The sequence below is a fragment of the Alligator mississippiensis genome, chromosome 11, assembly GCF_030867095.1.
Source record: "Alligator mississippiensis isolate rAllMis1 chromosome 11, rAllMis1, whole genome shotgun sequence".
Taxonomy (NCBI): Eukaryota; Metazoa; Chordata; order Crocodylia; family Alligatoridae; genus Alligator; species Alligator mississippiensis.
This window is the reverse complement of record NC_081834.1, coordinates 50,402,093-50,425,678: the sequence shown is the minus strand read 5'-3', so window position 1 is coordinate 50,425,678 and position 23,586 is coordinate 50,402,093. Positions and strand designations below refer to the sequence as shown.

Here is a 23,586-nt window from a genome sequence, read left to right as displayed (position 1 = left end):
TGACAATTGAAAATGCACCTTGTCAAACCATGTGAAATAAAGCTTTTGGATGATGGCATTTATTGAGGAAACCGGAAAATAGTTAAACGAAAAGATAACTAGTTTTTATATCGGTTTAAAAGATGCATGCTATGTAAATGCTTTCGTAAACCATAATTACCACTTATTGTTAAGTGTCGTTGCTTGATTATTCATCTCTGAAACCTCAGACCCTAGTCATTATGTGAAATGTCAGTTTTCTGTTTTCTTACTTCCCTTTTGTGCCTTGAAAAGGGTTTTACTATTTATTTTTGCAGGGATTCTGGTACCTTTGTGCTCCCCCTTACTTTTCCCTAACATTTCTTTTCAGTGCACTCTGAACTACCATCATTTAGAGCAGGGATGGGCAAAATATGGCTGGCAGGCCAGATCTGGCCCACCAGGTACTTTCATCTGGCCCGCGCTGCCCCCCAATGGATTGTGCCCCACCTAGCCCTTCTGCCCACGAGGGTGGGAGTGAGGTGCCTGTGCTCGCCACCCCCACCCCCTGGCCCCCCTCCACCATATTATGCCTTTAAGCCTCACTCCCACCCTTGTGGGCAGAAGGGCCCACCTGCATCAGTATGGGGCAGGGGCAGGCTTTCCCGGTGTCCAGGTCCTTTCAGGCTGCAGCTGGGAAAGTGGTTGGCCGAGCTGCAGCTGGGTGGGAACGTGGCATGGGGCTAGGGCTGGCAGCAGTGTGGAGCTCATGCCCAGGGGGGTGGCGACAGCTTGGCTGGGCAGTGTGTAGGTGTGGGGGCAGCATTGGGACCCCTTGCACACTTCCCCTATGGTGTGCAGCCCTGACAGGCAGTGGTAGCAGGAGTGGTGGGGGCGCTTGTGTTCAGTGCTGGTGCTTGGCTCCAGCCAGCACTGCACATTGGAGCGAGGAGTGCAGCCCTTGCCAGGCTGTCTGTATCGCCAGTGCTCCCTGCACTCAAGGCACGGGAGGGAAGCCCCAGGTGCTGAAGCTAGCTGGGGGGGGGAAGGCAGCTGGCTTCAGCACGTTCGGCTTCCTTCCCATGCCTTGAGAGCAGGGAGCACTGGAAATACAGACAGCCTGGCGGGGGCTGCACTCCTCACTGCGATGTACAGCACTGCACCAGCACCATTTGGGCACCAGCACCCCGAGTGCCCTTGCCTGCTGCTGTGCCGTGGGAAGTCCCCACACCCTTACCACCCTCCCTCACATCCCTCAAATACCTCACACGTACACAGCAGTGTTGCCTGCATTGACTACAGGAGAGGACAGTGTATTCTAGAGTCGCACACCCCGTGCCCCCACACCATACACACACTCCTCCCACGCACACACTATAAAAGACTAAATTTATTTTGAGTTATTATGCAGTCGTCTCTATATACAGTACACGAACACAAACCATGAGAAATTTGTAATAAAATTAAAATGTGTTATAGTAGGTACTTGACTTTTAGTGTATGATTGATTAATTTTTTTCTGGTTTTAAGATGGCAACTCCCCATCCCAAAAGAAGTATTTTTGGGGGGGCAAGGGGATGGACTTCAGGTGGCAAAGGTCCGTGGTTTGGGGTGGGATTTCTGATCCGAAGATGGCAACCAGGGAGCAGGGCTACCCATGTGGCCCTCTGCTACTCATCAAACCTTGTTAAGTGGCCCCGCATGTGAAATAATTGCCTGCCCCTGTTTTAGAGCACTCCATGCCTTCCAGTTTTTATATGTTTCTATAATATATTTCATCTGATGCCCTTTTATTTTCCCAGGTAAGATCTTGAAATAGAAGTTTGCCTTCTCCGGTGTCTCTGGGCTCTCAAAGTTGTCCTTCCCGGGAAGACGTTCTACCTACCTCAGACTCTCACATGTTGACCCACACAGCAAAACACAAAGGCTGTGTCCAGACTAGCAGGGGCAGACAGTCGCAGTGGCACAAATTTGTGTCGCCACTTTGTGCCCCAGTACCCATTCCTGCACATTGCCCTTGCCCAGCTCCTCCCAGCTCTTCAGCCAGGGAGAGCTGACGGCTGCGGTCAGCACTGTTACCTGGTGGCATGCTGGAGCAGCAGGGGCTCAACTCAGGCAGCACGAAGGACTGTATGGCAGCCAGAGCACTTCTGCTGGTGCATGCCTTTTTGCGTGCTTTTCACCGTATTTCTCTCCACTGGATTTTTTTTCCCAGTAGCAAATTTTGCCACCATGCTGCAAAGGCACATGTTTTAACGTTCACTATATACAGTTTGTCATGTCACAAAAAAGTTTGTGGCACCACAAACTGCACGTCCCTGCTAATCTGGACATGGCCAGTGTGGCAAACACTGGTCTTTTAAGTTAGGGCTGTTCAACGAATTAAAAAAAACAAAGTCAGTTATTGCAGTTGAGAAATGTTTTTATCTTTCGTTTATATTTTTTTCTTTCAGTTTTTTTCCTGACAAACAATATAAGTAATTGAGGTAGATGTCATCTGCTTGGATTTTAAGAAAGACTTCGATACGGTATCTCATCCTATTCTCGCAGAAACTGAGCGGCTGTGATGTAGATGATTACACGGTCAGGTGGGTGGCAAACTGGCTTAAGGGGTCGCACACAGCGAGTGGTGGTGGATGGGTTGGTATCGACCTGGAAAGATGTGGGCAGTGGAGTCCCACAGGGCTCGGTCCTTGGACCTGTGCTGTTCATTGTCTTCATCAGTGACTTGGATGAGGGTGTGGAAAGCACTCTCTCCAAATTCATAGATGATGCCAAATTATGGGGTAAAGTTAACACACACTAGAGGGTAGGGAACGAATCCAGGCGGATCTGGACAGGTTGGAAAAGTGGGTGGAACAAAACAGGATGCAGTTCAACAAGGACAAGGGCAAGGTGCTGCACCTAAGTAGAAGGAATCGCCAGGACACTTGCAGGCTGAGGGAGGACTTTCTCAGCAGCACAGCAGCAGAAAGGGATCTTGGAGTCATTGTTGGCACCAAGATGAACATGAGGAGTCAATGTGATGAAGTGATCAGTAAAGCTAACCACACTTTATCATGCATTAACAGGTGCATGACAAACAGGTCCAGGGAGGTCATATTACTGCACATGGCATTGCTCAGGCCATAGCTGGAGTCCTGTGTCCAGTTTTGGGCACCACACTTCAAGAGGGATGTGGACGTCCTTGAGGGTTCAGAGGAGGGCCACTCTTATGGTTAGGAGCCTGCAGGCAAAGCCCTACGGGGAGAGATTAAGGGCCCTGGATATCTTCAGCCTCTGCAAGAGAAGGCTGAGAAGTGATCTTGTGGCCGCCTACAAATTCATTGGGGGGGGGTGTGGGGGCAGCAAGGAATAGGCGATGCTCTGTTTACCAGAGCACCTCGTGGAGTAACTAGGAACAGCGGCCACAAACTGATGGAGACCAGGTTTAGGTTAGACGTCAGGAAGAACGTCTTTATGGTAAGAGTTGCCAGAATCTGGAATGGGCTTCCAAGGGAGGTGGTGCTCTCCCCTACCTTGGGGGTCTTTAAGAGGAGGCTAGACATGCACCTGGCTGCTCATTTCTGCCTATGGCAGGGGGTCAGACTCGATTTTCTGCCCTTCCAACCCAAACATCTATGAATCTAGGAACATCTATAAGAACGTTAATATTATGATCTTTTCCACAATTTGGGACAAAAATACTGAAATATCAAATTTTCATGGAAAGTCTTGGATTTTTTTTTTCCCTTTCAGTGTAATCGGCAGTTTTTGGCACTGCTACAGTTTGGATTCTGTTTCCATCTGTTGTGAAATAGGATTGCCCTGCATGCATTCCTGCTGGAGATGAAGTGGAGAAGGAGGACCCTCCCACCTTTCAGTTTAGTAGCCTAGCACTAAGTAGCTTAACTGTGCCTCCTGTTCCCTGGCTTCCTGGACCCCCATCAACCCAGGGAGTTTGAACCTGCGTTTTCTATTTTCCAAGGAAAATGCTCGGACCACCACATCATGGGTCATGCATACTCTGGACTCTCCATAGCCTATGTCTTGAAACTGCACCTTGTATTTAATATTCAGTTAAATGGTCATAAGCTGTAATAGTTTGTACCCTAACTAAGACTGGAACCCAGGACTTCCTTCCCTTCAAAGACGGCATTCATCTCACTGAGATGTGCTCCCTCTGGCTTATTCCTCCTTTTCTGCTTTCCTATTGAGTCCATAGCAAGAGGAGAGTTGGAGAGGGCTCAGGGCGGTCAGTACGTAGTCCAGCAATTCTCAGCCTTGCTAAACTCAAGGCAACCCTCAACAGGTTCAAGGCACCTCCCAGAAATGTTAGCTCTTCTTTTGTTGATTTTCTGACTTTAGAAAATTAATAGAGCAATTCTTCTGCTGCAAAGAACTTAGAAAACCCAGAGCAGGTCAGAATGTTTTTGACACAATGGATTCCTGTTTAAAATCTCTGGGTTTATCTTGTGAACCAAGTTTGCACACCTCCTATCACTAGCACTGTATGGTACACCCTGTGGAGGAGTCAACCGTCCTCCCTGTCTGTCTCACTGCTGTAGGGCTACAGCCCAATCCCCCACCCCTGCCACTCTGGCTACTTGAGGCACCTGGCCTCCTTGATACCAGGGATGCACATTGCTGAGTGGGATGGGGAACTTGCTCATCTTTTGTCCTGCTTAACCCTAAACTCTTACCTGAGGGTGCTGACGTTTTTTAAACTGAACAACCAACATCAGCCATGGTCTGCGAATAGTGGTTCATGGTTGGCCCAAGGGATGAGGTCAGAAAAGTTATTTAAGTGTCCCTCAATCTTGCGGGACGGGGAAGAGACATGTTGAAACTCACTGACACGCAATGAACTGCCTGCCTCCAAAGGAGGCTCAGTCAGCCTCTGGATGATACTTGTGAGTAACTTACCTGAAACTTCTCTAGAAAGATAGCTTACTGCAATGTAGAAGCATAACAACAGGCTACCTAGCTGTACTGTTTGCTGTGGGTTATTCTTTGATACTTCTCGAACCTGTACCCTTCCCCAAGCCTACCCTCTTCAACCAATAAAGCTTTCCACTATAACAAGCTTGGTGATACTTGCTGGGAGAGGGAGTGGGCATGCCTTTCTGCTCCCAATGCTGGGCTGACTAAGGGAGGCTACTTTTTGTGCTTCAGGCTAGAGGAAGCACCCCAAGTTCTCATAGTGGGTCAAGCACCCTCAAGGTCTGTAAGGCCTGTGTACCCCAGGGGGCGCAGGGCCTGAGCAACGTTCAGACCCTGGGTGGTGGCAGCAGTTACTCCGGCCTTGTGGGTGTGCTCTAGGAGCGGGGTCGGCTAGACGGGAGGCACTCGGAGCTTGGTAAGTGGTCAGACACAGTGAAGTGGGTGGCTCAGCAGAGGGAATGCCCCCTACCGGCCCGCCACGCTCTCTGGCATCCTTGAAAGGATTTCAAGGCACCCCAGGTTGCCATGGCATGCTGGTTGAGTACCACTGACTTAGTTTATGGCCAGATGGTTAGGGCACTTTGCTCTAAGTGTATTTAGCCCTAAGCGCATTTATCTCTTTAGTTCAGTACATGTGCATGTGTTATTTCCCTTTCACGCTTTAACATGTATTTTATTTTGCACTAGTCACAGTATTCTATTCAGTAGGTTGATTTTTTTTTCTCTATCCCTTTCTTTCCTCCAGCGAAGAAATCATGAAGGTAAAGATTTCCTCATCCTGCCATATCTCCCAAACCAGGTCTCTGCTGCTTGGCTTTATCATTTTCTTCCTAACTTTTCACATTCCCAAGCTTGACTCTGGTAAGAGTCTTTGTTGTTTCTGCAATTTCTTGTGAAATGTATGGGAACACTTTATGTTAGCTTTTCATTCATAAATCCTTTCCAAAGGGGATAAATGGTGAATAGATGTTTTTAATAAATGGTTAAGGTGTTCTTGTAAGTTATCATATGGTTTTATGGGACAGTAAAGTGCTTTTAACTGCAGTTGGTAACATTGTACATTGTATGCTACTGAGGTACTTCGAAGAACCTGAAAAATGTTGGCGCGTGCCAGGGTTAAGTCTATAACATGTAATAAACCTTTATTTACCATTCACATAGAGAGGCTTAATATGAATAATGACCCGATTTGTTTGTTTAATGTTTAAAATGTGCCTATTTCTCTATTTTACATAAAACTTAAGACCAAAACCTACAGCATATTTCCAGACTGCATTAATGTTCATTAAAAATGATTGCTCCAATTACTAAATCCTTCAGGGCTAACTGTACTCCAATCCCACTATTCTAACATCTCTCACCAACTGGGTACATCTGTGGTTCTTATTATCCTCATGTCTGAGTCCCTTTCTTAAATCACTTTCTTAGCTTTATCCTCCAGCCTTGTCATGTGCTTCTGTTTTATGCAAGGCTCCAAATGGTTTAGGTTTGTTCCCATAAGGGAGGTTTTATCACTTTTACACTTCCTCTGAATGAAAGATAGCACCCCCCAGCTTCAGTGCAGTTGAACTCACCCACACCAGTACTAGAAATTTGTGTGTCAGCCCTGAACATTTGCTGCTGCTGCTGAGTTGTGTCATTAAGGCATGCAGCTGTACTGCAGGGAAGGTTAATATGACTTGTCAAATATCCTTCATTCCCTGCTGAACTTTCTTCTGTTGTCTTTGTGATGGTGCAGAGTGTGTCTCTTTGAATGGAATATGATTGTATGGCATTAAAGCATGGTTTAGAGTTGTCCCAGGGCCTGTGTTGAGGAAATACCACATTAACTCAACCAGAATCCCTGTTAAATTACATGTTGGTATAAAATAAAGCTGGGGTGTCAGTCATCTGGCTTGTGGAAGTCAATCACTTGGCCTGTGGTACTTCTTGCTGACTGGACCAGCCACCTCTGTTGCCTGGATTCAGCCCATAAGGCTGCAGTTAACTCCAGGGAGTTAATACCACTTGCCTGTCCCTCCATAGCCTGCTGCCCGTACCGTACAACTTAGTCACCGCAATCAACTAAGTCAGCGGTGGGGGAGAGGGCGGTGGAGTGGTAGCAGTATTGACTTGTCTAGGTTCTGGAGCCGTACCAAAACAGCAGCTTTGACAGCCCCAGGGATTAACTCGGGTGCTGACAGGCACAGGGTCATTTGGCCTGTAAAAAGTCCCACAGTCCACATCCAGCCTGCAGGGCCCAATGAGTTTGACACCCCTAAAATAAAGGAGACAAAACTCTCTGCTTGTTAGAAAGATTGACCAGCCTGATATTTTATTTTCCTGTTATTTCCGTCTCCTGTGTGTATTTTTGTTTTGTCCCGGGGAATTGTAAAGTTGAGTTTAGAGTCCTGGGACCTGAGCGCCCTGTCACTGCTACCATTGGAAAAGAGACGGTGCTGCTGTGTCACCTGTCCCCCATGATGAGCGCTCAGAACATGGAGGTGCGATGGTTTCGATCCGAGTTCTCTAACTACGTACATCTGTATCGTGCTGGGCAAGACCAGTATTGGAAGCAGATGCCAGAGTATCAGGAAAGGACAGAGCTGTTGAAAGATGGCCTCCCCGATGGAAATGTTGCCTTGAGAATTCTCAACGTCACACTCTCTGCGAAGGGCAGTATCACTGTTTCCTCCAAAATGGGGGCTTTTATGAAGAAGCCGTATTGGAATTGAAGGTGACAGGTAGGAACCAAGCTCCTGTATACTTTTCTGGGAAAGCTAAAGAAAGATTAATCTTGAGCTGGTGATAGAGAGGCTCTGTGTCAGAATTTGAGCTCCTAGTGTGTATATAAAGGACTGTGAAATATTCGTGGCAAGTGATGTTCTTAAGGGGTTGTATCACACGAAGCCCTTGCTCAAAAGATCTTAAACTTGGACAACTAACAATATCCTGGATTTCCATGTTGCATAGCAATTTTCAAGATATATAATAAAGCAGTAACCTAATTCTGACTTAAGTAAAAGTTGGGGTAGTAGTGCATTTTATAGATTATCTGAATGAGAGATGCATAACCTTTCATGAGCAACAGCTCACTGACTGACAGACTTCAGGCTTAAGTACAGTGGGATTACTGCTCTACAGCATTTTTCCAATTATCCCTGTTAGCACCAGTCTGTCTGTTTCTGGAGTGAAATTAAAGGGTGCAAATAAAGACAGGTGTGTGTAAACAAATGTACATTTATAAAAGCCCATATGTGTTCTGGTGATAATGAGAAAATTGCCCTTTTCTCTTTAACCTCTCTTTATCCTCTTTTTAAAATTCCTTTATCCTTTTTTCTGTATCAACTTATGTTAAAATTTGTAATTAAAAAGATCATGTAATACAGCAAAATGGGGATACAGGAGTTTTAAAATGAATCATATCATACATACCTAATCTAGTCTCCTGTCTTTGTCAGCAACTGGCACCAAGTGTTGTAATGGATGGCTAAAGACACCCCACAGAAACATCTGTGGGATACTTTGTCTTGCATGAAGTATTCTTTCTAGCTCCTGATGATGCAGAACTCTTTCAATCCTGGAAAACGAAATACAATCTTAGCTCCAGATAAATGGTAAATTGAAAAATAGTGGAGGAAACATCTTTTCTCATCCCAATAATTATAGTTTAGTGTTCAGTCATAACCGAATAAGCACACAACACGCCTAAATTTCAGCTTGTGAGAAATCCCATCTCCGTTCAATATGTTCCTTAAACCCATTTCATTTGGAAATTTAAGCACATGCTGAAAGTGCTGAGCTAAATTTAGGCACCGGGTCAGGATCAAGAATAAAGAGAACTGCATACTGTGTTTCATTTTTGGTTCAGGCTTTTCTAAGAAGATTTTCAGCAGTGCTTAGAATTGCACAACTGTCTCATTAAATTAATGGCTGACTTTCTGTTAGGTTGACATAGATGGCTTTTGAAAATATCACCCTTACTCTTTAGAAAAATACTTACTGCTGTATACATGTGTTTATCTTATCTTTCTTCAGTCTCGGGTTCCAATCCCCTCATCTCTGTGGAGGATTACCAGGATGGAGGAATCCGGGTGGTGTGCCAGTCGGCTGGGTGGTACCCAAAGCCAGAGGTGCTGTGGAGGGATTTCAGAGGACAGCACTTTCCTCTGCTAACTGAGACGTATTCCCAAAACAAAAATGGCCTGTTTCAAGTAGAAACATCTATTATTATCCAGCAAAATATAAAGCAGAACTTATCCTGCTGCATCAAAAACACCCTTCTCCATCAGGAAAAGGAATCAATAATTCGTATATCAGGTCAGTTCCCATCAAAATCTGAAATCATCAGTACCAGCCAAACCAGAAGATAATATGTATGCTTAATTACATAAATCATATGTAGTATTTTTTTTCAGTTGTTCCAAATTAATAGAAGCTCTTGAATTCTGTGTTTCAGATTCATTTTTCCCAATGATTTCTCCAGAGACCCTAGCTCTGATTGGTGTATTGATGGTCTGTTTGGTTTTCCTCATAGGCTTTACTGTCTTTATCCTCAGAGAAAGAGGTAAGAAATTCAGTGCCATTAAAAAAAGATTTTCTCTTGCATCAAATACTAGAATAAAAGAAAAGAAAAAAAGAAAGATGTTTGACTAGGAAGTGCATCGTATGTTGCCGTATTCCAAATGGAGATGTATGGTACCAGATCAGAAGAAAGCTAGAGCTAATATTAGGTGATTGAAGTTGGGCACTTACCTGTTTGTTTTTTTTTGTTTTTGTTTTTGTTTTTGCATGGGAGACAAACTACAAAGATTCTTATTTGAAAATGTAGCAAGAAGATGATTGAGCCTGATACGAAGATGGGAGAGACCATGGTCATCACAGGGTGTGTGAGGCCTTGAAATAACTCTAACTTGGACAGATAAGTAGGGAAGAATATAAGAGCATTGCTCGGGCATGCAGGGATGAAGTCAGGAAGGCCAAAGTGCAATTGGAGTTGCAGCTAGCAAGGGATGTGAAGGTAACAAGAAGGGTTTCCACAAGTGTGTCGGTAGCAAGAGGAAGATCAGGAAAAGTGTGGGTCCCTTACTGAATGGGGGAGGCAGCCTAGTGACAGAGGATGCAGAAAAGGTGGAAGTGCACAGTGCCTTTTTGGCCTCAGTCTTCACAGGCAAGGTCAGCTCCCAGACTCCTGCACTGGGCAACACAATTTGGGGAGGAGATGAGCAGCCCTCAGTGGTGAAAGAACAGGTTTGGGACTACTTAAAAAAGCTGGATGTGTAAAAGTCCCTGGAGCCGGATGGGATGCACTCGAGGGTGCTGAGGGAATTTGTTGATGTGATTGCGGGACCATTGGCCATCATCTTTGGAAACTCATGGTGATCAGGAGTGGTCCTGCATGATTATAAAAGGGCAAACATATTATCCATATTTAAGGAGGGGGAAAAGAGGATCCAGGGAACTACAGACCAGTCAGCCTCACCTCAGTGCTCAGAAAAATCATGGAGCAGATCCACAAGGAATCCACTTCTATGCACTTGGAGGAGAAAATGGCAATTGGGAACAGTCAGCATGGACTTGCCAGAGGCAAGTTATGCCTGGCCAACCTGATTTCCTTCCTTCCTTCAGGTGACTGGCTCTGTGGATGCGGGGAGATAGTGGCTGTGGTGTAACTCGATTTTAGCAAGGCTTTTGATAGACTCCCACAACATTCCTGCAGGCAAGCTAAGGAAGTACAGGCTGAATGAATGGACTGTAAGGTGAATAGAAAACTGGCTGGAGCATTGGGCTCAGAGAGTAGTAATCAATGGCTCCATGTCAAATAGAGTCCCCCAGGGGTCGGTCCTGGGGCTGGTTTTCTTCAATGTCTTCATCAACAACCTGGAAGATGGCATTGAGTGCACCCTCAGCAAGTTTGCAGATGACACCAAGCTGGATGGAGTAGTAGATACACTGGAGGGTAGGGCTAGGATTCAGAGTGACTTAGACAAATTGGAGGATTGGGCAAAAGAAATCCCATTAGGTTCAACAAGGACAAATGAAAAGTCCTGCACTTAGGACAAAACTATCCCGTGCACTAGTACAGCCTGGGGGCTGACTGGCTGGGCAGCAGTTCTGCAGAAAAGGGCCGGGGGTTACAATGGACAATAAGCTGAATATGTCCAGCAGTGTGCCCTTGTTGCAAAAAAGGCTAACGGCATCTTGGGCTGCATTGGTAAGTGTGTTGCCAGCAGGTCAAGGGAAGTGATTATTCTCCTCTATTCCTCTATTCAGCGCTGGTGAGGCCACATCTGGAGTATTATGTTCAGTTTGCCCCCTCCCCGAAAGCATGTGGGCAAATTGGAGAGTGTCTAGGAGAGAGCAACAAAAATGGTGAGGGGGCTGTGGGACGTGACTTATGAGGAAAGACTGAGGGAACTCAGGTTATATAGTCTAGAGAAGAGGATATGGAGAGTGGACTTAATAGCAGGCTTCAGCTACCTGAGTGGGGTGGGTTCAAAAGAGACTGGAGCTGGACTATTTTCAGTGGTAGCAAAAGACAGAACAAGGAGCAATGGTCTCATGTTGCAGCAAGGGAAGTTTGGGTTAGATATTAGGAAGAATTTTCTCGTTAGGAGGGTAGTCTAACACTGGAACAGGCTACCCAGAGAGGTGGTGGAAGCTCCATCCTTGAAGCTTTTTAAGACCCAGCTAGACAAAGCTTTGACTAGGATGATCTAATTGGGGATGGTCCTGCTTTGAACAGGGGGTTGGACTAGATGAACTCCTGAAGGCCCTTGCAACCCTAAGTCTCTATGATTCTATGCAAGTTACATCAAACTACTTGTTCTACTGGCAAAAGGATGGTAGCTGACGGGTACACAAGGATTGACTTGGGTATGCACAGAAGTAACATGACATGTGAAAAGACTTTACAGTATAATAAAACTGGAGTGGACAGTGTATGCACAGTACTATCATCTTGAATGCAGGAGGGATAACTGGCACACTATTCTGCAGTCCAGCACTGTCCAACACTGCTTTTTGTCCCTATGAGACAGTTGTGCATTGTCTTCTTTACTTCTCTGCTTTGGAGTCATGGGCTCCAAATGTGACCTGAATTTTTATTACTTATGCCTGAAGGCGTACAGATGCTCTTTTGTGCTGGATAGTCATCCTGCAGATTTAGCTTTCTGAGACCTATGTCCTGTATTTCACCCATCCACTCATGACTATTGCATCACAATGCCAACTCTTGTGAAGAGCTCTACTAATTAGAGGCAAGCAGAAGTCCTCAACCCCCTTGCCATCTGGGCCAAGGATCATATTCAGCCAGACCTGTTGAAAAGCCACAAAAACCAGCCTGTGTATGAACAGTTCACAGTAGAGAGATGGCACCTTTTCACAACGTTGACTGCAGAAGTGGCATCCACAATAATAGGCCCTACAGCAGTGTAACAGTGGCAAGTGATTAAATAAATATGCATGTCCCCTGTAAAAAAAAAAAAATAATAATAATCATTACAACTTTAAAGTCTTGAGAACAAGTTCATTTTGAGTTGTGAAAGCCAGATCCATATCTTGTAAAGTAAAATTTGTTTTATCTTTTACCTTGGTTAAAGACTGTCCCCTACCTGCACAGTGAATTTTACCCGTCAGCAATACAGATGTTATTTTGTTTGTTTCTTACCTATAGTGAAGGAAGATCTTAGTAATAATCAATATTTATTTCTGTATTCTTTTTAAGGGAAGCATGCTAAAGAACTTGAGAAGTCTCTTTTACCCCTGTACAAAATATTTGTGTGTAGTATTATCCTGATAAGGGGAAAGTGTTACTTGATGCATTTATTGGGGGGTCAGCAGAATCTAAAGTTTTAATTGTAAAACAAATGTGACAGGCAAGAAAATGTACATGAATAATTACTTTTAAAGACTATTGAGCAACAATAAACTGTGGTTAAAACCAGCATTAATTTTAGACATAAATAGAGTAATAGAAGAAATATGGAAAGGTGAATATTATCAGTTTTGTAATAAGGAGCTGACCCCCATCAGAGCCTCATGAATTGTATCACCAGTGTCCCGGTTCCATGTCCTTTAAACAACTCTTTGTGCTACAGGTGAATTTTATCCTCAAAGACTCAGGTTCTTTGACACTCTCTCTATCAGGAAGCTGGCTGCTATAGTAGTTTATATTTATTTCTGTTGATTTTTTAGGGAAACGTGATGCAGTAACTAGTAAGTATTACTCTTATGCCTTTGTAAATGTTTATATTTGGACAGAATTATATCCATATGAGGGGGATTTTTGTTTTGGTCTTGTTGCTTTGTTTTGTTTCATTTCATTTTTGTGCTTTCCTTTATAAAGATGAGAGAGGGGTTTTAGACTCTGAATCTCTTTGACTTTCTAGTGCAGCTCTCTAACCATTACATGACAGGCCAGGTATTACCTTGCCTTATTTTTGACACTTTTGAAAGCTTTGTAGTCTACATGTGCCCATTTACATGTCCACATTTTCCAGGGTGGTCTACAGAGAATTTGTTTGAACGAAAATTCGTTAACTTGGCTTAGCCAACCCAAGTAAATAATGCACATTTTTTCTTGAAGTGAGATATGCTTTTTGGGGAGTCCCCTGTGTTTCAGTGGTAGAATCCTTGCCTACCCCACAGGAGACAGGGGTTTGATTCCCAGATACCTGTACAACTACAACCATGGAAGCACCAAACATCTGGACTCAGTCTGGTTTTTGGATTCTGTCTCAGTGGCCTAAAGTGGGGATGAAAGGTCTGGCAGCCTCTACTCCTCCAAAAAATTCCTGCTTAGGCATATGCATCAACGGTCTGGATGGCCCTCGTGCATACACCATGATCCAGGAAGATCGATGATTGCCTTTTATTGTGAATACCCTTTTTAGCTATACCCTTTATAGTGAAACCTAGGTACACTAACCTGTAGTCAACAACATATTATTGGGTTATTCATTTTATTTTGATTTAAATCATTAGCTTTTTATGTGTTGGGAAGGGGACAGGTTGTTTGAGGGAGGCAAGAGGTGCGGTTCTTTCTTTCTTTGCTTTTTTTAATCATATGGGAGAAAACTGAGGCTTGCCAATTTTACCCCAGGAGGTAAACTCTGAAAGCGATATAAGCAATAACACCAGCAACAGAACACTTCAGTAATGGTATTGGGGTAAAGTAACACAAAGGAAAAGGGGAAAGTAATATCATTTCCATCCTTGTAGGAAAGGAGTTTCTTATGTGTCTGTCCAAGGAAAACAAATCTCCATATAATAATTATATTATTGTTTATTTAATTTTTAGGGGAACGTGATGCAGAAATCAGTAAGTCTCGTTTCCTTCTTTCAACAAATAAGCTGTTAGTAGAAAGTTGGATCCATGTTTTGCCTTTATTTTGGAGAAGGAAGGGTTTTTGATGTTTGTATTTTGTACTTGAGCTTTAAGAGAAGCAGTGTGAATGAACTTTGTTCAATTTCATACCAAAGGAATATGTCAATTTTTGAGAAACTAAAATGCAGCAATTATATAGCTCTCTAATGTCCATATTCATTTTTGTAAATTAACGTAGGTCTGTTGGAATCAATGGATGTGCACTGATTTACACTCATTGAGCATATGATTACCTTAGCACTGAAAAAGTTAAGAACAGATTGACTTTTATTAGTAAATGTTTAGGATTGTAAATCAAAAAAAAAGCTGACAAAGCCAGTAGGGAAATACATAGCGCCTGAGCAAGGGACTAACAATAGAATGGGGGGGTGAGTAGGGGAACGCAACTAGGTTACACGCTATACAATGTTAGCAAACTAAGCCCGGGGGAAGGGGGAGGCGGTTCGTCTGGTGGGGTCGGTGTACTGGCGGTGGCCCGTGATGTGTTCGATGTAGATGTCACGGGACCAACGGATGGTGTCAGACACCGTGAGGCAACGCATCATCTTTGCATGGCGGCGGGAGACGTGGCAGGCACGCAGGACGCTCTTGTTGCTGGGGTCCCAGGCTCCGAACATTCCCATGAGCGCGTCGACCATCACGTCGTAGCCGCGGCCCCTCACGATGTTGGCCAGCGGGGCGTACTTCTCCTGCTTGCGAGCTCGGGCGTCGGCGAAGGCTTGGTGCCGGTTCTCGAAGGGGATGGTAACGTCCACGATCACGATCTTCTTGGCCTCCTCATTGGTGACGATGATGTCAGGACGCATCTGGCTCTCGCAGCCCGGGCCGGTGCGGTTCACGGAGACCTGCCCCGCTGTGGCTGGGATGGCCCTCACCAGGTGGTCCTGGACAGTGTTGTGGCAGAGCTGCCAGGCCCTGGCATGCGGCTTGCAGCTGCACAGCACGTGGGGGAGGGCACCGTCAGCACCTCTTGTCCCGGTGGCCGAAGCGGTCAGCCCCGTTCAGAGGCTGGCAGTTGAGGCGGGCGCGGTGGAGGAAGCGCCAGTCCGTGAAGCACATGAAGCTCCCACTGGGCGTGAAGTGGTTGCTGGAGTCCCACTTTCAGGTGACGTCGAAGACCTTGCCCTGGTCAGGTTTGGCCCTCAGCTCATTGGCGTACTTGTTGCGGACGGCGTCCTTCAGGAACCTCTCCAGCAAGGTCCTCATGCGGGGTGTCACGGTCACAGGGTCGGCGTGCGGGACTGGTTGCAAGGAGACTCCCAGCTCCCGGCGCTCCTCGGTCCAGGTCCAGGCACAGCCGATGCGTTTCCTGAAGCGATGAGTGGCGTTGCGGGCTCGGCTCCACAGCGAGCCAAAGTCCCCGCTGTCTCTCCTGAACTCACCCTCCTCGCTCACTCAAAAAAGGAAAGGAGTTGAAAGTTATACTTTTCTTCCCCCTGGTATATGAAACCCACCAACAACCCTTTTCATGACAGTCCCACCAGCAGTTGGTGCCTCCCAGAGTGCATTGTATGCCTCGTTAGCACAGTTAATAAAATGAAGCCATGCAGTTGTGTCAGTAGCTGCATGGAGCTACCAGAAGCCATGTAGGTGATCATGCATTCTGGCAGCTTCCTTGTGGCAGCTGCAGCTCTCCCTGCAGCAGCCTTACATTACAGATGAGAATTTAGTCCTGCCTTTGGGAGGAGGACTAGGCATCCTGGATCTGGAGTAGATGTCTGCAGATCTTTAGGTGCCTCCAGAGTGAGGTGGAGGCCAAGGAAGATTTCTCAGGTTTGAAATTTTGTACGTAGACTTCTAATTCCTTCCTGTCACACTTTCAGGTCCCTAAATCCTGATACATATCTGGTCCACAGGCACATTTGGAAATCCCGTCTTGGAAAAATTATATATATACAATTAAAACTGCTTATGTATCTGTGGAAAAAGAGGCTCCTTTGTTAATGTTTTATTCCTTTTTGTTTATTTTCAGAAACGTAAACAGCCGAACATAGTAAGTCATCTTTTCCCTCTTCCTGTCCGGCAGGAGTCCGTCTTAGGACTCTGGAGGCACAGGTGAGGGAACTCCGGGAGGAGGTTAGCAGGCTGAGGGGTATCAGGGAGGCGGAGGATGAAATTGATGGCTATTTCCTTTCCCTGCAGGACCAGGCACCTAAGGAAGAAGCAGCCCGGGGAGTGCCCTCCACAGCAGAGTGGCAGACGGTCACATCCAGGACCGGAGCTGCTCACAGCGAACAGGTACCAGTTCCTCCAGTCCAACTGAAGAACAGGTACGAGGCCCTGGCGACCCTGCAGGAGATGGAAGGGGAGGAGGAAACCCTTGGGCAGGAAGAAACACCACATTCTTCAGCTCTGAACAGGTCAAGAGATCCAAGCGGACCCAGAGGAGGAGGCGACGAGTGCTCGTCATAGGCGACTCCATCCTGAGAGGTACGGAAGGGCCCATCTGTCGCCAGGACCCCTCAACACGAGAGGTATACTGCCTGCCCGGAGCAAAGATTCGGGATGTGAAGGAGGTAATCCAGGCCAGGATCAAGCCCACCGATTACTGCCCCATGGTCCTAGTCCATGTGGGTACTAATGATGCGGCCAGGAGAACCCCCGATCACCTGATGGCGGACTACCATGCTCTGGGCGGCGTGCTGAAGGGTTTCGGTGCACAGGTGCTATTCTCTTCCATCCTACCAGTGAACGGACGTGGAAGACGGCATGAGAACTGCATCAGAGAGACCAACTGGCGGCTTCGGCAGTGGTGTCTCGAGGCAGGCTTCGGCTTCCTGGACAACGACCCGCACATCACGACAAGGGACATGCTCACCTGGGATGGGCTTCACCTGTCCCCCAAAGGTAAGCGTGTGTTTTCTTCTAGGTTGGCGGTTCTCCTCCGGCGGGCTTTAAACTAGGCTCGCCAGGGGGAAGGGAAGATGAGGGCGGGGGAAGCTGTGGACCACCAAACCATGTGGCACCCACAAGGACAGCCCAGACTAAAGAAAGAGAACATTGGGAACCTCCAAGCTGCGGGGCGGCTAGCACTACGGCACAGGTAAGCAACGAGAAGGTAAGAAACAAGGGGTCCCTTGAAACTCAGAGCAGGGGGGCAGCAAAGGCACCAGTCGCAGGGCTCAAGTGCCTATATACTAATGCTAGGAGCATGGGAAACAAGCAGGATGAACTAGCGCTCCTGCTTGCACAAAACACCTATGACTTAGTAGGGCTAACGGAAAACTGGTGGGATTCGTCCCACGACCGGGCAGTACATATTGAGGGTTATAGATTGTACAGAAAGGACAGGTCGGGGAAAAAATGGGGAGGGGTTGCGCTCTATGTCAGTGAGCAATATACGTCAAACCTAATCAAGACGGAATCCAAGGATGAGGAAGTAGAAGGATTGTGGGTTAGGCTACATGGGGGGCAAGGAGAAAGGGATTTGGTGGTAGGGGTCCGCTACAGACCCCCACATCAAGGGGAAGAAATAGATGCGGGGCTCCTGAGGCAGCTCTCGGAGACCATAAAAGCTAAAGAGGTGGTAGTCATGGGGGACCTAAACTACCCGGACATCTGCTGGGAGTCACAGACAGCAAAGTCCCACCGCTCACGCAGGTTTCTGACCTGTGTACAGGATCTCCACCTGACACAGGAGGTACACGGTCCCACTAGGGGGAATGCCATACTGGATCTGGTATTGGCAACGGGGAATGACATGGTAGGGGACCTACAGATTGGTAGCCATCTGGGGGACAGTGATCACCTAATAATAGAATTCACCATAAGACGTCGAGTGGGTAAGGTAACTAGTAGGGTGAAAGTGCTAGACTTTAGGAAAGCTGATCTCAATGAACTCAGGCGATTAGTCAAGGACGCATTGCAGAGTAGGAGTTTTGAAATGATGGGAGCCCAAGAAGGGTGGCTGTGCCTTAAGGAAACGATCCTTTGGGCACAAAGCAAGACGATCCCCGTGCGGGGTAAAAGAGGGAAAGGGGCCAGGAGGCTTCCCTGGCTGACCGCAGAAATCCAGGGCAGCCTAAGGGCCAAAAGGGGAACACATAAAAAGTGGAAACAGGGAGAGATCACCGAAGACGAATATACCTCCTCTGCTCGTGCTTGTAGGGAGGCAGTTAGATGGGCCAAAGCTACCATGGAGCTGAGGATGGCATCCCAAGTAAAGGACAACAAGAAATTGTTTTTTAGATATATAGGGAGTAAAAGGAAGGCCCAGGGAGGAATAGGACCCCTGCTAAATGGGCAGAAACAATTGGTGACGGATAGGAGGGACAAGGCTGAACTCCTCAACGAGTTCTTTGCCTCAGTGTTCCTAAGTGAGGGGCACGACAAGTCTCTCACTGGGGTTGTAGAGAGGCAGCAGCAAGGCACCAGACTTCCATGTGTAGACCCTGAGATGGTGCAGGGTCACTTGGAAGAACTGGATGCCTTTAAGTCGGCAGGCCCGGATGAGCTCCATCCGAGGGTGCTGAAGGCACTGGCCGACATCATTGCAGAGCCACTGGCAGGAATATTTGAATGCTCGTGGCGCACGGGCCAAGTCCCGGAGGACTAGAAAAGGGCCAATGTGGTCCCCATTTTCAAGAAGGGGAGGAAGGAGGACCCAGGCAACTATAGGCCAGTCAGTCTCACCTCCATCCTTGGCAAAGTCTTTGAAAAAATTATCAGGGCTCACATATGCGAGAGCCTGGCAGGACAAATTATGCTGAGGGGAAACCAGCACGGGTTCGTGGCAGGCAGATCGTGCCTGACCAATCTAATCTCTTTTTATGACCAGGTTACAAAACGCCTGGACACAGGAGGAGCGGTGGATGTCGTATACTTAGACTTCAGGAAGGCCTTCGATACGGTATCCCACTGCATACTGGTGAACAAGTTAAGAGGCTGTGACTTGGATGACTACACAGTCCGGCGGGTGGCGAATTGGCTGGAGGGTCGCACCCAGAGAGTCTTGGTGGATGGGTCGGTTTTGACCGGGAAGGGTGTGGGCAGTGGGGTCCCGCAGGGCTCGGTCCTTGGACCGATACTCCTTAATGTCTTCATCAGCGACTTGGACGAGGGAGTGAAATGTACTCTGTCCAAGTTTGCAGATGACACAAAGCTATGGGGAGAAGTGGACACGCCGGAGGGCAGGGAACAGCTGCAAGCAGACCTGGACAGGTTGGAGAAGTGGGCAGAAAACAACAGAATGCAATTCAACAAGGAGAAATGCAAAGTGCTGCACCTAGGGAGGAAAAATGTCCAGCACACCTACAGCCTAGGGAATGACCTGCTGGGTGGCACGGAAGTGGAAAGGGATCTTGGAGTCCTAGTGGACTCTAAGATGAACATGAGTCGGCAGTGTGACGAAGCCATCAGAAAAGCCAATGGCACTTTATCGTGCATCAGCAGATGCATGACGAATAGGTCCAAGGTGATACTTCCCCTCTATCGGGCGCTGATCAGACCACAGTTGGAGTACTGCGTGCAATTCTGGGCGCCGCAATTCAAGAGGGATGCAGATAACCTGGAGAGGGTCCAGAGAAGGGCTACTCGTATGGTTAAGGGCTTGGAGACCAAGCCGTATGAGGAGAGACTAGAGAAACTGGACCTTTTCAGCCTCCTCAAGAGAAGGTTGAAAGGCGACCTTGTGGCTGCCTATAAGTTCATCACGGGGGCACAGAAGGGAATTGGTGAGTATTTATTCACCAAAGTGCCCCCGGGGATTACAAGAAATAATGACCACAAGCTAGCAGAGAGCAGATTTAGACTGGACATTAGGAAGAACTTCTTCACAGTTAGAGTGGCCAAGGTCTGGAACGGGCTCCCAAGGGAGGTGGTGCTCTCCCCTACCCTGGGGGTCTTCAAGAGGAGGTTAGATAGGCATCTAGCTCGGGTCATCTAGACCCAGCACTCTTTCCTGCCTATGCAGGGGGTCGGACTCGATGATCTATTGAGGTCCCTTCCGACCCTAACATCTATGAATCTATGAAAACCTTTTGACAAAGTTGTACTCTTGTAAAAAGAGCTTCATCCATTTGCTGTTTTGTTTTTCTGCCTTTTTACTAATTAAATTAGTGTGGTCTAAGGCTAAATAGGAGATATTTGGCAGGAAAAAGAAGCTTGAAAAATGTTTTAAACAATGTTTTTACATTCTGATGAAAACTTGGTTTTACTATTGACTAGCTAATGTAATAGACCATTGTAATATATTTAGCTTTTTAGTGATAAGGATATGAAGAGCTATAAAACATGATTCTGTCTCTTAAACAAGGCAGTAGGAAAGACTCAAATGCTATTTTTTGAGGGAGAAGGGGAGAGAGTGTAAACCCTACTACAGGTGAATCTGACTTGAGGAAGATTGTTATAATTGGTAGGAACTAGAGGTGCACCGATACATTGGTCCAATAACAGATCGGCACTGATATAAGGAAAATTATCTGTATTGGAAATCATCCTTCAGTGGCTGATAATTGGGCTGATGATTGGTCTGTGCATGTGCACAGTCTCAGCGCAGCACATATTAGTGAGCAGCATGGCAGGCAGCATGGAGAGCTGCCAGCTGGTAAGTCTGGTGTGGTGGAAGAGGAGGGGGTGGGGGAGCCTGATCAAAGTCCCCGTGTTGAGGAAGAGAGTGAGGCAGGGGCTGGGGCAAGCGCTACCCTTTCGGGGTGGGGCAGTGAGGGATGGAGCAGGGCTCATCTAGGGGACGTGGGGGGAGGGGGAGGTGGCTCCTGCTGCCACCCGTCGCTCGTCCACTGGCTCCCATCACTGCTTCTGCCACTTGTCCAGGAGGGCATGTCGGGGTGGGGGGGGTGCCCCTGGATCTGTGCAGGACAGGGCGGGTTGGGGCTGGGGCTGCATGGGCCTGTTTCTGGTAGAGCCTGGGCTGGGCTGGCCAGGGGATGGTGCTGCTGAGATGGGGAGCTACAGCAAATTTTGCAGTGGCTGCTGCCCCACACCCAGCTCCACTGGGAACAGCCCTGGCCCCAGCCCACCCCATACTGCACAGGTCCCCCCTTACGCTCCCGGAAGAGTGGCAGTAGCAGCGGCGGGAGCTGGCGGACCTGCCAGTGGATGAGCAGCGAACAGTGGCAAGAGTCACCTGCTCCTCTCCCGTGCTCCCTGGATGAGCCCTGCTCCATCCCCTGCCTGCCCACCCCTACTGGGCAGCGCTTGCCCTTCTCAGGGACACTATTCCCTGATGACTCTTCATCTGTGACTATCATTGATTGGTCTCTCTTTGGTCGTCATACTGTCCACGTAGCTTATCACATGCTTAAATGCTAATTTGGTGTTTCCGGGCCTTCTTCTAATTTGGTCTGTTCCCCCAAAACTGGGATTCAGGCCCCCCTGCTGTCAGGCCTTGTTAGCTGATGCCACCATATCTCTTGTTATGGAGCAGTACGGGACATGCCCCCAGTTTCTCAAACTGTGTGTCCTTGATTGTTTGACAACCTGTCTGTTTCAAAGACTATGTGTGTGTGTGTGTGTGTGTGTGTGACCCAGGTTTTTTAGAAATATGTTAACCCCTGCTACCATCCAGAACCATCCTCATACATATATCTCTAAGCCAATTCCCATAGAGCAAACCTTTAAATACCATTTTCAAGCTCTCAATGGAGACCTTAATAGTTAGATCCTAACAGCTGATGCCTGTTTCCACACAACTACTTTCCTCCTCCTCTTTAAAGTGTTAAAAAGGGATGCTTATCACATCCTCAGGCCTGTGAAAGGAATGCATGTGATTGAAATGTTTCTCATCTTTGGTTGTAGGGTGGAGAAGATTTGCAGTGCCTATTGAAGAAGGTAATCAAAGATTGTGGCTTATTAGTGCTCACATCCCACCTCCCATGTGAAATCCTCCCTCCTTGGGTGGATGATCAGGCTGTGACTCACTAGCTCAGTGGAAATCTCATCTGCAAAACTCAGCAGCTTCCTGCATTTAAAGGATATCAAAAGGACAGTGTCAGGCATTTTCTGTGGCCCGTGTCCCATCAGAACACAATGCACCCAGGTGTTACTACTTCTGCTCTTCCTGTCCTTTCTCTGCCTTCATTAACCCTGCCTGTACAGCATTTCCTGAGAGCACTTCCCATTGCTTCCAAAGAGCCATGGGGAACATGAACCTCCTGCCATCACTACCATGCCAAGACTTGTCCTGTCTCAGCATATTTACCATTCACTGCTGCTACTTACATTTCCACCTAGCTTTGCCCCCTCGCTTTCTGGTTGATAATGGGATCATGATGTGTAGATGAGGAGCAGACTGAATTTAGTGAGAAAATGTTAGGGTTATAGGCATTGGAAATTGAGCATGGGGGATATGAAACACAAGGAAGGTTAAGAAAGTTGCTACCACATTGTGGGTACCAGGGGTTAGAACCTGGGGCACACTGCCTGGACAAGTGTCCTAAACACTGGATTTAAAAAATGGTATGACTCTACTACTTTTCCTTCTCTTCCTCCTACATCCAAAATTGGTAGTCTTGGCTTATCTGGAACTTGCACTGAGGGACCTTCCATCCTGTGCTGAATAAGATCAAAACCAAATATAAATGACTACAGTGGATTCATTGAGCGAACATCCTCAGAAGGATAAAATTAGTTCCCCAGCAGGATCTAAAAACCAGTGCAAGCAGCATGAAATGTTATACGGGCTGCTGAAGTTAGGCCAGGTAAGTGCTACGTACCTGCCTGAAGAAGGTTTGGATTTGGGCTGAGGGTCACAAGTCCCCTTGCTGAAGAGAAGAGGGTGCAGAAGGAGAAGAGTTCTGAGGCCAATCCTCCATCTCTGTATCCGTGTCTCTCTCACTGCCCTGTCTCTCCCAGGGGAGGGAATCATCTCTGCACTTTGAGATCTCAGAGATGCATGCATCCTGGAGGAAGGAGATTCTCTGGTTCATTCTTCTGCTGGCAGTTTCTGTTACTGACTTGGTCAAATCCTCTCTCAGTGCTGGGCTCTCCCTTTGATCCTGATTCTCTCTCTCTCTCTTCAGTGAGTCTGACACTGGATGCAGACACAGCACATCCCCAGCTCATCCTATCTGAGGATTGCAAATACGTGAGGCGAGGAGATACACAGCAGGATTTACCTGACAATCCTGGGAGATACGACACATCACTGTGTGCTGGGCTGTGAGGGCTTCTCTTCTGGGAGACATTGCTGGGGGGTAAAGGCAGCTGATGCGGGAGTCTGGGCTATGGGGGTTGCGAGAGACTCTATGAAGAGGAAGGGATGGATCAGTCCCACACCTGAGGAGGGGATCTGGGCTATTTTTCAATGTGGGGGTGAGTACTGGGCTCTCACATCCCCTAATCACACACCCCTGCCCCTGAGCCAGCCCCCAGAGCTGATC

The 23,586-nt window shown here is 47.2% G+C and overlaps 1 protein-coding gene and 1 pseudogene across 3 annotated transcripts; both read left to right on the top strand.

Moving 5' to 3' along the window:
* Nucleotides 1–1,056: 1,056 nt before the first annotated feature.
* Nucleotides 1,057–13,007, top strand: LOC132244081 (butyrophilin subfamily 2 member A1-like; annotated as a pseudogene).
* On the top strand, nt 12,988–23,460 carry LOC132244080 (uncharacterized). Of its 3 annotated transcripts, none has more exons than XM_059715026.1 (8): nt 12,988–13,077; nt 14,162–14,182; nt 16,221–16,303; nt 16,391–16,486; nt 16,599–17,095; nt 19,026–19,097; nt 22,004–22,036; nt 23,227–23,460. In XM_059715026.1, the coding sequence occupies exons 2-8, from the start codon at nt 14,171–14,173 to the stop codon at nt 23,367–23,369; spliced, it is 936 nt and encodes a 311-aa protein (XP_059571009.1). In that variant the 5' UTR covers nt 12,988–13,077; nt 14,162–14,170; the 3' UTR covers nt 23,370–23,460. The 3 variants fall into 3 exon arrangements, 2 of the variants coding, with proteins under 2 accessions (XP_059571009.1, XP_059571010.1); XM_059715027.1 differs by having other exon boundaries at nt 19,026–19,123; nt 23,227–23,312; XR_009455676.1 differs by lacking the exons at nt 12,988–13,077; nt 14,162–14,182; nt 16,221–16,303; nt 23,227–23,460 and having other exon boundaries at nt 16,397–16,722; nt 16,937–19,097; nt 22,004–23,095.
* Nucleotides 23,461–23,586: the final 126 nt, after the last annotated feature.